The sequence below is a fragment of the Oncorhynchus mykiss genome, chromosome 12, assembly GCF_057628025.1.
Source record: "Oncorhynchus mykiss isolate SJ-2025 chromosome 12, ASM5762802v1, whole genome shotgun sequence".
NCBI classification, from domain to species: Eukaryota; Metazoa; Chordata; class Actinopteri; order Salmoniformes; family Salmonidae; genus Oncorhynchus; species Oncorhynchus mykiss.
This window is the reverse complement of record NC_143033.1, coordinates 89106656-89119886: the sequence shown is the minus strand read 5'-3', so window position 1 is coordinate 89119886 and position 13231 is coordinate 89106656. Positions and strand designations below refer to the sequence as shown.

Here is a 13231-nt window from a genome sequence, read left to right as displayed (position 1 = left end):
TTTTCCAAGCTGTTTAAAGGCACAGTCAATTTAGTGTATGTAAACTTCTGACCCAATGGAATTGTGGTACAATTAATTTTAAGTGAAACAATCTGTCTGTAAACAATTGTTGGAAAAATGACTCGTGTCATGCACAAAGTAGATATCCTAACCGACTTGCTAAAACTATAGTTTGTTAACAAGAAATTTGTGGTTGAAAAACGAGTTCTAATGACTCCCACCTAAATGTATGTAAACTTCCCACTTCAACTGTACCTGTGAAAGGTACTCTCTTGTCTACCTCTTTGCAGTAGTAAGTTTTACAGAAACCCGAACCATTCCATGATTTTATTTAACCATTCAAAACGAGCTACTGCATTGCTGGTTTGATTGAATTGAACACAAACTCAAGAGACTAGAAAAGATCCCCAGCTCCTGTTGTTGGGGATGACATTGAGGAGTCTCTGAATGGTAATAATGTGAATGTGTTGTTAGAGGGGAGGGTCTGGAGAGGAGCAGCTCTGTGGTCGTAAAGATAAGAGCATGAACGCAACAGGTTTATGACTGTCCTCTCAAAAAGCTAACCAATAACAGTCTATTTTCAATTTCAAAAAAATTATTATTTACAATGACGGCCTACCCTGGCCAAAGCCTAACCCATGACGATGCTGGGCGAAATGTGCAACGCCCTATGGGACTCCCAATCACAGCCGGTTGTGATACAGCCTGGACTCATAGCAGGGTGTGTAGTGACACCTCTAGCACTGAGATGCAGTGCCTTAGGTCGCTGTGCCACTCGGGAGCCCCTAGTCTAACTGTATAGTATTGCTGTTTCCCTCAATTATGTTTCCCTCTTAAGCTTATTTGAGAATGTGAACACCGTATATGATCTCGTCTCCTTTCCTTCAAATAATTACCCATAATTCACAGCAGTCACTTCCTCTGAGTCCTCAGAGGGCTGTCTGGCAATGCATGCTGGGATATGAACACATGATGACATGGCATCATCTTGGGGACAGCATGTCTCTCTGTTAGAATCCGCATCACAAGTATGTGTGTGTGTGGGTAGAAGTGTGTGTGCACTGCATATGTGTCACACACTCGCGACGGGAGCCCACCACTCTGATCGTTACTAATTAAACGCTAATGCTAATTCGGTCACTCGCTGTGACCCAAACCGGATTAAGACCTATCGCTAGTCAGACGGCACGCCGCGAGGCCTGGATTAAAATGGCCGCCGGGTGCCACAAAGCATCCTGACGCCTGCAGAGACAGAGACATCTCAACCTGTTTCTCTCCTCTTATCTTATCTCCTCTGTCTTTCATCCCTCTCTTCTCACCTCTCTCTTTTCAATATTCCTCTATATTTGTACACTTCTCTTTCATATCCCTTTCTTCCTCTCTCACTCCTCTCTTTTCATACTCCTCTTTCTGTTTTATCTTATATCCTCATCACTCCTTCTCTCTCTACATTTGTCTCTCAAACTCTCATATCGCTCATTCAACCCTCTCTTTCCTTCATTCTCTCTCTTTATACTGTATCTCCTCCTCCCCCATTTCTCTCTCCTCCTCTCCGTCTCTCCCCTCTTCCTCCCCATCTCTATCCCTCCTCTTCCTCTTTCTCTCTCCCTCCTCCTCCCCATGTCTTTCCCTCCTTCTCCCCATCACTCCTCCTCCTCTCTACCTCCTCCCCATCTCTCTCCCTCCTATGCCTCCTCCCTCTTCTCCCTCCTTCTCCTCATCTATCCTCCTCCTCTCTCCCTCCTCCACCCCATCTCTCTCCCTCCTCCTCCCTCTTCTCTCTCCCTAATCTCCCTCCACCTGATATTCTAAAACGGACCTGTGCTTCTCCATCTTCCGGCGTATTCACCAGTGTTTCTCCATCTTCCGGCGTATTCACCAGTGTTTCTCCATCTTCAGGCGTATTCACCAGTGTTTCTCCATCTTCAGGCGTATTCACCAGTGTTTTCTCCATCTTCAGGCGTATTCACCAGTGTTTTCTCCATCTTCAGGCATATTCACCAGTGTTTTCTCCATCTTCAGGCGTATTCACCAGTGTTTCTCCATCTTCAGGCGTATTCACCAGTGTTTTCTCCATCTTCAGGCGTATTCACCAGTGTTTCTCCATCTTCAGGCGTATTCACCAGTGTTTCTCCATCTTCAGGCGTATTCACCAGTGTTTCTCCATCTTCAGGCGTATTCACCAGTGTTTCTCCATCTTCAGGCGTATTCACCAGTGTTTTCTCCATCTTCCGGCGTATTCACCAGTGTTTCTCCATCTTCCGGCGTATTCACCAGTGTTTCTCCATCTTCAGGCGTATTCACCAGTGTTTTCTCCATCTTCAGGCGTATTCACCAGTGTTTTCTCCATCTTCAGGCATATTCACCAGTGTTTTCTCCATCTTCAGGCGTATTCACCAGTGTTTCTCCATCTTCAGGCGTATTCACCAGTGTTTTCTCCATCTTCAGGCGTATTCACCAGTGTTTCTCCATCTTCAGGCGTATTCACCAGTGTTTCTCCATCTTCAGGCGTATTCACCAGTGTTTCTCCATCTTCAGGCGTATTCACCAGTGTTTCTCCATCTTCAGGCGTATTCACCAGTGTTTTCTCCATCTTCCGGCGTATTCACCAGTGTTTCTCCATCTTCCGGCGTATTCACCAGTGTTTCTCCATCTTCAGGCGTATTGACCAGTGTTTCTCCATCTTCAGGCGTATTCACCAGTGTTTCTCCATCTTCAGGCGTATTCACCAGTGTTTCTCCATCTTCAGGCGTATTCACCAGTGTTTCTCCATCTTCAGGCGTATTCACCAGTGTTTTCTCCATCTTCAGGCGTATTCACCAGTGTTTCTCCATCTTCAGGCGTATTCACCAGTGTTTCTCCATCTTCCGGCGTATTCACCAGTGTTTCTCCATCTTCAGGCGTATTCACCAGTGTTTCTCCATCTTCAGGCGTATTCACCAGTGTTTTCTCCATCTTCAGGCGTATTCACCAGTGTTTTCTCCATCTTCAGGCGTATTCACCAGTGTTTTCTCCATCTTCAGGCGTATTCACCAGTGTTTTCTCCATCTTCAGGCGTATTCACCAGTGTTTCTCCATCTTCAGGCGTATTCACCAGTGTTTCTCCATCTTCAGGCGTATTCACCAGTGTTTCTCCATCTTCAGGCGTATTCACCAGTGTTTTCTCCATCTTCAGGCGTATTCACCAGTGTTTCTCCATCTTCAGGCGTATTCACCAGTGTTTCTCCATCTTCAGGCGTATTCACCAGTGTTTTCTCCATCTTCAGGCGTATTCAACAGTGTTTCTTCAAAAACATGGCCGCCAATAAAGTAAGAAGGAACAGTAGGCGGAGCCAAACTTTCAGCCCCCTCTTTGCTCTCACATCCATTACAGAGATTAAGCCTCAGATAAATTCACTTTACTGTCTACCCGGCCATTGATTCTGGAAACCGTGTATCTTACGGTCTGATTTTACAAGTCTATTAACACTGCAATCTGCCAGTCAGAAACGAGTCCCATGGGAGCATTATGAGGGCCAGGAGATGAGTCCTCGGAGGGAAAGAGGAATCACTTACAAAGGCAGAGTGGAATGTTTCAGTTGGAGGACCTTTGACCATATACACTGAAGGCCAGTTTTGCGTATGAATAAAAGCAAAGCAAACTATCTCAATCAATCTCTTAACACATAGGGTGTAGTGTTGCAACATTATGGTAACTTTCCCACATTTCCTATAGGTTAGCCTGGAATCCTGGTTACACGATTCCTGATTTCCTGCTTCCTGTCTCCAGAATTTTGCAAACCTAACAGGGCATTGTTTTGTGGTGGAAGCCCAGTTACAAACTGATTGACAAAACACAGTACAGATTTGTTGTGATAGCATCATGTTGGTGTGTGTAGTGTACTTACGATGATGAGGAAGATGAAGTAGATGAAGTTGTAGAAGGAGTGAGCATCCATTACATAGTACATGATCTCTACCCAGCCTTCCAGGGTGATCACCTGGAGACAGATACACAACCAGCTGAGGGTTTGTGTGTGTGTGTGTGTGTGTGTGTGTGTGTGTGTGTGTACGCTTGTAGGTGTGCATGCATTATTGTGTGTGTGTGTCCTCCCAACACCCTCAACCCCTTCCCTCTCCATCTCCATCCCCTCCTCCCCTCTCCTCTCCCATCCCCTCTCCCTCCCCATCCACTCGCCTCTCGCCATCCACTCTCCCCATCCACTCCCCTCATCCACTCCCCTCTCCCCACCTCCCCTCCCTCATCCCCTCCCTTCCCCCATCCCCTCCCCCTTCCCTCCTCCCCCCCCTCCCCTCTCCCATCCCCTCCCCTCTCCCCTCTCCCCTCTCTTCCATCCCCTTCCCTCTCTCCCTTCCCCTCTAATCACCCATCTCCTCTCCTCTCCTCTCCTCTCCTCCCCTCCTCTCCTCTCCTCTTTTCTCTCCCCTCCCCTCTTCTCTCTCCTCTCCTCTCCTCTCCCCTCCTCTCCCCTCTCCCATCCCCTCTTCTCTCCCCTCCCCTCTCCCCTCTCCCCTCCCCTCTCCTCTCCCCTCTCCTCTCCTCCCCATCCCCCACCTCTCCTCTCCTCCCCATCTCCTCTCCACTCCACTCCTCTCCTCTCCTCTCCCCTCATCTCTTACCTGGAAGATAACAATCCAGGCGTATACGATGTTATCGAAGTTGATCGCCCCCTTATGTGGATTGTTATGTCCAGTATGGCATCTAGTATAGTACTGGTTCCAGTTGATACAGAGACCCACTGCACTGGCTGAACTGTTGACTAGTGGTTCAGGGATGAGCCCCAGGGACTGGCGGTGGTAGGCATCCTCCCTGTCCAGACAGCAGGTCCTTCCCCCCTCCCTCCGGGCCGGGACGTCACCACACGACATGATCCCGTTATCCTGGGCCAGAGAGCAGATGAAGGGGCGCTCGTCATCCTCCTCCGGCTGGTAGTAAGGGGCGGGTAGGGTCAGACCTGACGAACTGGGAGGGTGAAGAGAGAGAGAAAGAGTGTGTTATAAACATGCATGTGTGATCACACACACACGTAAGCACACAAAGATGTATGCGCACACACATGCAGGCTGCACACACATACACATTAACACGCCACAGGCACGCATACACACATACACACACTTACCCAATTCCAAACTCCTCATGTATTTTGACTATTTTTATCACAGGATACTAGCAGAAACAGGAAGTAGGCGGAGCAGAAGTGCGTAGGGATCATTTACTCACTTGGGCAGAATCTGCCACAAACACAACTCTTGGAGTATCATATTACTCCCCACCAGAGGTTTTAAACATGCCATTCACACACCTCTGCAATCTTAGTGCCAGGGCAGGTGATTTTAATTTTGTATTTTGTACAAATATCAAACCAGACTTTAAATGATTATAATCAGTTGAAGTGGAACTAGTCATTTCCATTTTATATGTGTGTCCTGTTTCCTCTATATAGGAGCAGACTGACTATTCACCTGTCTGTTTGAGAGAAATAACTCTCCTCTCCATCTCTCCATCGTCTGTGTGCTCTCTCTCCCTGACCATGAAAGGAACACACCTATAGGTCACATGTCATACTGACTGAAAAACACACACACACACACACACACAAACCGTCACTCACAGGTCACCCATAGGTCACCCATAGGTCACACATATACACAACACCCCTCAGGAGCAAAGCATTAGGGCTCTAGTATTCTATTGACTAAGGGTAAACGGCTCATATCCTTTGGGTGTCATTCCTTCACCAGTCTGTCTATTCTGTCTCCTCCTCAATACCAGGCTGTATTCTGCTGACATATAGTCTTTGTCCTTGACCACAGAGAGAGACCCCAGATATACTGAGAACCACAACAGGATCAATAACCACCACTTATATATGGACCTGTGTAACAGTATGCACACATACATGGACAGGCAGAGGGACAGACACACTTTATGAAACCCTTAAAGAGATGCACAGTGATGACATCATGAGAGAGAGAGAGAGAGAGAGAGAGAGAGAGAGAGAGAGAGAGAGAGAAAGAGACAGAGAGAGAGAGAGAGAGAGAGAGAGACAGAGACAGAGACAGAGACAGAGAGAGAGAGAGAGAGAGAGAGAGAGAGAGATGATTGATGGTATCCTCAATGAAATGATCAAATATACAGACAACAAATTCCAATTGGCTATACTAAAACTCTTTAACATCATACTTAGCTCTGGCATCTTCCCCAATATTTGGAACCAAGGACTGATCACCCCAATCCACAAAAGTGGAGACAAATTTGACCCCAACAACTACCGTGGAATATGTGTCAACAGTAACCTTGGGAAAATCCTCTGCATTATTATTAACAGCAGACTCGTACATTTCCTCAATGAAAACAATGTACTGAGCAAATGTCAAATTGGCTTTTTACCAAATTACCGTACAACAGACCATGTATTCACCCTGCACACCCTAATTGACAACCAAACAAACCAAAACAAAGGCAAAGTCTTCTCATGCTTTGTTGATTTCAAAAAAGCCTTCGACTCAATCTGGCATGAGGGTCTGCTATACAAACCGATGGAAAGTGGTGTTGGGGGTAAAACATACGACATTATAAAATCCATGTACACAAACAACAAGTGTGCGGTTAAAATTGGCAAAAAACACACACATTTCTTCACACAGGGTCGTGGGGTTAGACAGGGATGCAGCTTAAGCCCCACCCTCTTCAACATATATATCAACGAATTGGCGCGGGCACTAGAAAAGTCTGCAGCACCCGGCCTCCCCCTGCTAGAATCTGAAGTCAAATGTCTACTGTTTGCTGATGATCTGGTGCTTCTGTCCCCAACCAAGTAGGGCCTACAGCAGCACCTAGATCTTATGCACAGATTCTGTCAGACCTGGGCCCTGACAGTAAATCTCAGTAAGACCAAAATAATGGTGTTCCAAAAAAGGTCCAGTCACCAGGACCACAAATACAAATTCCATCTAGACACTGTTGCCCTAGAGCACACAAAAAACTATACATACCTTGGCCTAAACATCAGCGCCACAGGTAACTTCCACAAAGCTGTGAACGATCTGAGAGACAAGGCAAGAAGGGCATTCTATGCCATCAAAAGAAACATACATTTCAACATACCAATTAGGATTTGGCTAAAAATACTTGAATCAGTCATAGAGCCCATTGCCCTTTATGGTTGTGAGGTCTGGGGTCCGCTCACCAACCAAGACTTCACAAAATGGGACAAACACCAAATTGAGACTCTGCACGCAGAATTCTGCAAAAATATCCTCCGTGTACAACGTAGAACACCAAATAATGCATGCAGAGCAGAATTAGGCCGATACCCACTAATTATCAAAATCCAGAAAAGAGCCGTCAAATTCTACAACCACCTAAAAGGAAGTGATTCACAAACCTTCCATAACAAAGCCATCAGCTACAGAGAGATGAACCTGGAGAAGAGTCCCCTAAGCAAGCTGGTCCTGGGGCTCTGTTCACAAACACAAACACACCCTACAGAGCCCCAGGACAACAGCACAATTAGACCCAACCAAATCATGAGAAAACAAAAAGATAATTACTTGACACATTGGAAAGAATTAACAAAAAAACAGAGCAAACTAGAATGCTATTTGGCCCTAAACAGAGAGTACACAGCGGCAGAATACCTGACCACTGTGACTGACCCAAAATTAAGGAAAGCTTTGACTATGTACAGACTCAGTGAGCATAGCCTTGCTATTGAGAAAGGCCGCCGTAGGCAGACATGGCTCTCAAGAGAAGACAGGCTATGTGCTCACTGCCCACAAAATGAGGTGGAAACTGAGCTGCACTTCCTAACCTCCTGCCCAATGTATGACCATATTAGAGATACATATTTCCCTCAGATTACACAGATCCACAAAGAATTCGAAAACAAATCCAAATTTGAAAAACTCCCATATCTACTGGGTGAAATTCCACAGTGTGCCATCACAGCAGCAAGATTTGTGACCTGTTGCCACGAGAAAAGGGCAACCAGTGAAGAACACACACCATTGTAAATACAACCCATATTTATGCGTATTTATTTTATCTTGTGTCCTTTAACCATTTGTATATTGTTAAAACACTGTATATATATATATATAATATGACATTTGTAATGTCTTTACTGTTTTGAAACCTCTGTATGTGTAATGTCTACTGTTAATTTTTGTTGTTTTTCACTTTATATATTCACTTTGTATGTTGTCTACCTCACTTGCTTTGGCAATGTTAACACATGTTTCCCATGCCAATAAAGCCCTTGAATTGAATTGAATTGAATTGAGAGAGAGAGAGACAGAGAGAGAGAGAGACAGAGAGAGAGAGAGACAGAGAGGGAGAGACACAGAGAGAGAGAGAGAGAGAGAGAGAAAGAGAGAGGCAGAGAGAGAGAGAGAGACAGAGAGAGAGACAGAGAGAGAGACAGAGAGAGAGAGACAGAGACAGAGACAGAGAGAGAGAGAGAAAGAGAGACAGAGAGAGAGAGATAGAGAGAGAGAGAGAGAGAGAGAGAGAGAGGGGCAGAGAGAGAGAGGTAGAGAGAGAGAGAGAGAGAGAGACTAAGAGAGAGAGAGAGAGAGAGAGAGAGACAGAGAGAGAGGGAGAGACAGAGAGAGAGGGAGAGAGAGACAGAGAGAGACAGAGAGAGAGAGAGAGAGAGACAGAGAGAGAGAGAGAGAGAGACAGAGAGAGAGAGAGACAGAGACAGAGACAGAGAGAGGGAGAGAGGGAGAGAGAGACAGAGAGAGAGAGAGAGAGAGAGACAGAGAGAGAGAGAGAGACAGAGAGAGAGGGAGAGAGAGACAAAGCGACAGAGAGAGAGAGGGAGAGAGAGGCAGAGAGAGACAGAGAGAGAGACAGAGAGAGAGACAGAGAGAGAGACAGAGACAGAGAGAGAGAGAGAGAGACAGAGAGAGAGAGAGAGAGAGACAGAGAGACAGAGAGAGAGAGAGAGAGAGATAGACAGAGAGAGAGGGAGAGAGAGACAGAGAGAGAGAGAGAGAGAGAGAGAGACAGAGAGACAGAGAGAGAGCGAAAGAAAGAATGAAAGAGAGAGAGAGAAAGAAAGAAAGAAAGAAATAAATATGATGGAAAGTACAACAAAGTTAAAGAAAGAGAGAGGGGCAGTATAACAGGAAGAATTAGTGTGTGAGAGAGAGAGGGAGAGAGAGGTATTAAAAAGAAGGAGAGATGGTGGTGGAGTCAGACAGTGGAGGCTGTGGGGTAGTGGAGCGTGAATGAGAAGTGGACCACCGCCAGGAGCCTAGCTACAGCCCAACACAGCATGCATCAGCACGGCTCAGCACAGAGCGGCAAGCCACTGAGAAAACACCTGCCAGCCATGGGTGGAGGGAGGGAGGGAGGGTGGGAGGGTGGGAGAGAGGGATGGAGATGTGTGCAGTCTGTCGATGTAGCTTGGTTGAAGGAGAAAAAAATCAGGGGAGAGAGGTGAAAAGAAAGGGAGGGAAGAAAGAGAATGACAAGGAAAGGTAATACAAGAAGGGAGATGAAAGGGAGGGAGAGTGAGAAAGGAGAGGAAAATAAAGGGAGAGAGAGTGAGAAAGGAGAGGAAGATAAAGGGAGGGAGAGTGAGAAAGGAGAGGAAGATAAAGGGAGGGAGAGTGAGAAAGGAGAGGGAGATAAAGGGAGGGAGAGTGAGAAAGGAGAGGAAAATAAAGGGAGAGAGAGTGAGAAAGGAGAGGAAGATAAAGGGAGGGAGAGTGAGAAAGGAGAGGAAGATAAAGGGAGGGAGAGTGAGAAAGGAGAGGAAAATAAAGGGAGAGAGAGTGAGAAAGGAGAGGAAGATAAAGGGAGGGAGAGTGAGAAAAGAGATGAAAATAAAGGGAGGGAGAGTGAGAAAGGAGAGGAAAATAAAGGGAGGGAGAGTGAGAAAGGAGAGGAAGATAAAGGGAGAGAGAGTGAGAAAGGAGAGGAAGATAAAGGGAGGGAGAGTGAGAAAGGAGAGGAAGATAAAGGGAGGGAGAGTGAGAAAGGAGAGGAAAATAAAGGGAGAGAGAGTGAGAAAGGAGAGGAAGATAAAGGGAGGGAGAGTGAGAAAAGAGAGGAAAATAAAGGGAGGGAGAGTGAGAAAGGAGAGGAAAATAAAGGGAGGGAGAGTGAGAAAGGAGAGGAAGATAAAGGGAGGGAGAGTGAGAAAGGAGAGGAAGATAAAGGGAGGGAAAAAAGAAGAAGAGAGGTGGAGAGAGAGGGCAACGACAGTAGAGGAAGAGGAGAGAGATGTAGATAAACCAGGAGAGGTGTGCTGTCCTCCCCTGTAACATTCAGCTACTCCAGCTAATCACCCCCCATTGCAACCTCTCATCTCACCATTAGCATACTCCCTGGCTAATACACAAGGGTCCTTCAATTAAGCATCCAACCACTCTGGCTAACCCTTAGCATTAGTTAATACTATCCTTGAGCTGAGCTTCCTGCTACACAAGCTAAAGCTCCCATCTGAAAGCTGCCATGGACAATTAACTAATTAAAGAGATAATTAAAGAACGGCATCTTAAGCACTTACATATTCTAAACATATAGTACAAATTCCATATATATATATATATACAGAACCAGTCAAGAGTTTTGACACACCTACTCATTCCAGGGTTTTTCTTTATTTTGACTATTTTCTACATAGCAGAATAATAGTGAAAACATAAAAACTATGAAATAACAATAATATGGAATCATATAGTAACCAAAAAAGTGTTAAACAAGTCTAAATATATTTTATATTTGAGATTCTTCAAAAAAGCCACCCTTTACCTTGATGACAGATTTGCACACTCTTAGCAGTGCTTAAAGTGTGCACCATTTATGCAAAAGGTGTTTAACGTTAGTAAGACATGGCTATATTGTTTCAGCATTATCTTACACCTTTCTGAAAGGTGACTTCCAACTAGGAGTGTTAACGGGTTAACTGAGGGACAGAGTCAGCCACGTAGGACTTGCCTAGTGTCACGCCCTGACCTTAGAGAGACGTTTTATTTCTCTATTTGGTTAGGTCAGGGTGTGATTTGGGGTGGGCATTCTATGTTCTATTTCTTTATTTTTGGCCGAGTAAGGTTCCCAATCAGAGGCACCTGTCTATCGTTGTCTCTGATTGGGGATCATACTTAGGCAGCCTTTTTTCCCACTTTCTGTTGTGGTATCTTGTCTTTGGTTGTTGAATGGGTTTGCACCCCTAGCTTTACGTTCGTTGAGTTGTTTATTGTTTTTATTAAAATGTAAAAAATTAAAAGAACATTATGCCTACCACCCTGCACCTTGGTCTCATTCTAACGACGAACGTTACACCTAGTTAAATGTTAAATTTTTTTTTATTTTAAATTGGACATTGGTCCTCTTTCTCTCTGGCCAATGATTAATACAAGCTGAGGTCAGCATAGAGAGAACACACACTCTGGAAGGAGACACTGTCAGGAACACAGACACCCCTCTGAATCAGATTATACCTCAGCAGGAGAGCACACACACACAGACACACACACACACAGACACACAGACACAGACACACACAGACACACACACACACACACACACACACACACACACACACACACACACACACACACACACACACACACACACACACACACACGTACAGACACACTCACTCACTGACTTCACTCACATACAGTGCCATTCTGTCATTGACAAGGTTAGGGTGGGCATTCACGTGACATCTCGGTCATGAATATGGAGAGGTGACTGGGAATTTAATCACGTACAGCTACTGACTGGGAGGAGGTAGTCTTGTTGAGAATAAATTACACCACAATCAAATTAACGAATGCACGCACGCACACACACACACACACACACACACACACACACACACACACACACCGTCACTCACAGGGTGAAGTTTTCTTCGAGGTAGCATCGGTTCCTCAGTAATCCCGCCCACAGCTGCACTCCGATGATGCCAAAGATGAAGAAGACGAAGAAACAAAGCAGGAGGACGTTTCCCAGCATGGGCAGTGTGTCCAGGAGGAGATTCACCAGGATACGCATACCTGAAACATACACACATACATTATAATACACAAACACACACACACATGCATTATAATACACACACACATGCATTATAATACACACACACATGCATTTTAATACACACACACACACATGCATTATAATACACACACACATGCATTATAATACACACACACACACATGCATTATAATACACACACACACATGCATTATAATACACACACACACATGCATTATAATACACACACACATGCATTATAATACACACACACATGCATTAACATACACACACATATGAATTATAATACACACACACATGCATTATAATACACACATGCATTATAATACAAACACACACACATTATAATACAAACACACACACATGCATTATAATACACACACACATGCATTATAATATACACACACACACACACACACACACATTAGAATACACACATACATGCATTATAATACACACACACACATACATTATAATACACATACACACATGCATTATAATACACACACACGTGCGTTATAATACACACACACATGCATTATAATACACATACACACATGCATTATAATACACACACACACATGCATTATAATACACAAACACACACACATGCATTATAATACACAAACACACACACACATGCATTATAAATGAGAATATTGTTGAGTAGAAACAGCAGGACACACATACTGTATCTAAAACACACAGACAGACACAAAACATATGGACACAGAACACAGGACATCCCGGCTTCCAAAAGTAGCATAGACATGTTTCTGTCCATATAGGTGGATGGTGGACCAGTCACATATCCCATATCCCCAAGTGATGGCATTATGACACACGAGAGGCTACCGTTGGACCTGACCCACGTTGATTACATAATGAAACATGATTAGTACATGAGCAGATGGGGCAGATATGTCCCGTGATGATGACATAAAGACAGCTGATGGAAGAGTAGTGGCGACTGGCAGAGTTCTCTGAAGGACTGACACCAGAAACCACTGAAGCACCACTCAGAGAGATTCACTGACAGGTGTGTGTGTATGTGTGTGTGTGTGTGTGTGTGTGTGTGTGTGTGTGTGTGTGTGTGTGTGTGTGTACGCACGTGTTTGTCACGCTGTGTTTCATGAGAAGAGACACCACATGCGGTTAATACAACCCAGGTACAACAGTGAGGTCGGGGAGAGAGAAAAAGAGAG

General features: G+C 45.0%; 2 protein-coding genes across 3 annotated transcripts in view; one reads left to right on the top strand and one right to left on the bottom strand.

Moving 5' to 3' along the window:
* LOC110511897 (luc7-like protein 3) overlaps positions 1-13231 on the top strand; it is a 383846-nt gene that overhangs the window by 163633 nt on the left and 206982 nt on the right. The window lies entirely within an intron of this gene.
* Positions 1-13231, bottom strand: part of LOC110538728 (voltage-dependent T-type calcium channel subunit alpha-1I) — a 154595-nt gene that overhangs the window by 105813 nt on the left and 35551 nt on the right. For both annotated transcript variants that reach the window (XM_090193955.1, XM_090193953.1), the window contains 3 exons: positions 11865-12024; positions 4621-4963; positions 3888-3980 (listed from right to left, as the gene is read on the bottom strand). In XM_090193955.1, the coding sequence (XP_090050081.1) occupies positions 3888-3980; positions 4621-4963; positions 11865-12024 (596 nt within the window). The remainder of the gene's footprint in view (positions 1-3887; positions 3981-4620; positions 4964-11864; positions 12025-13231) is intronic.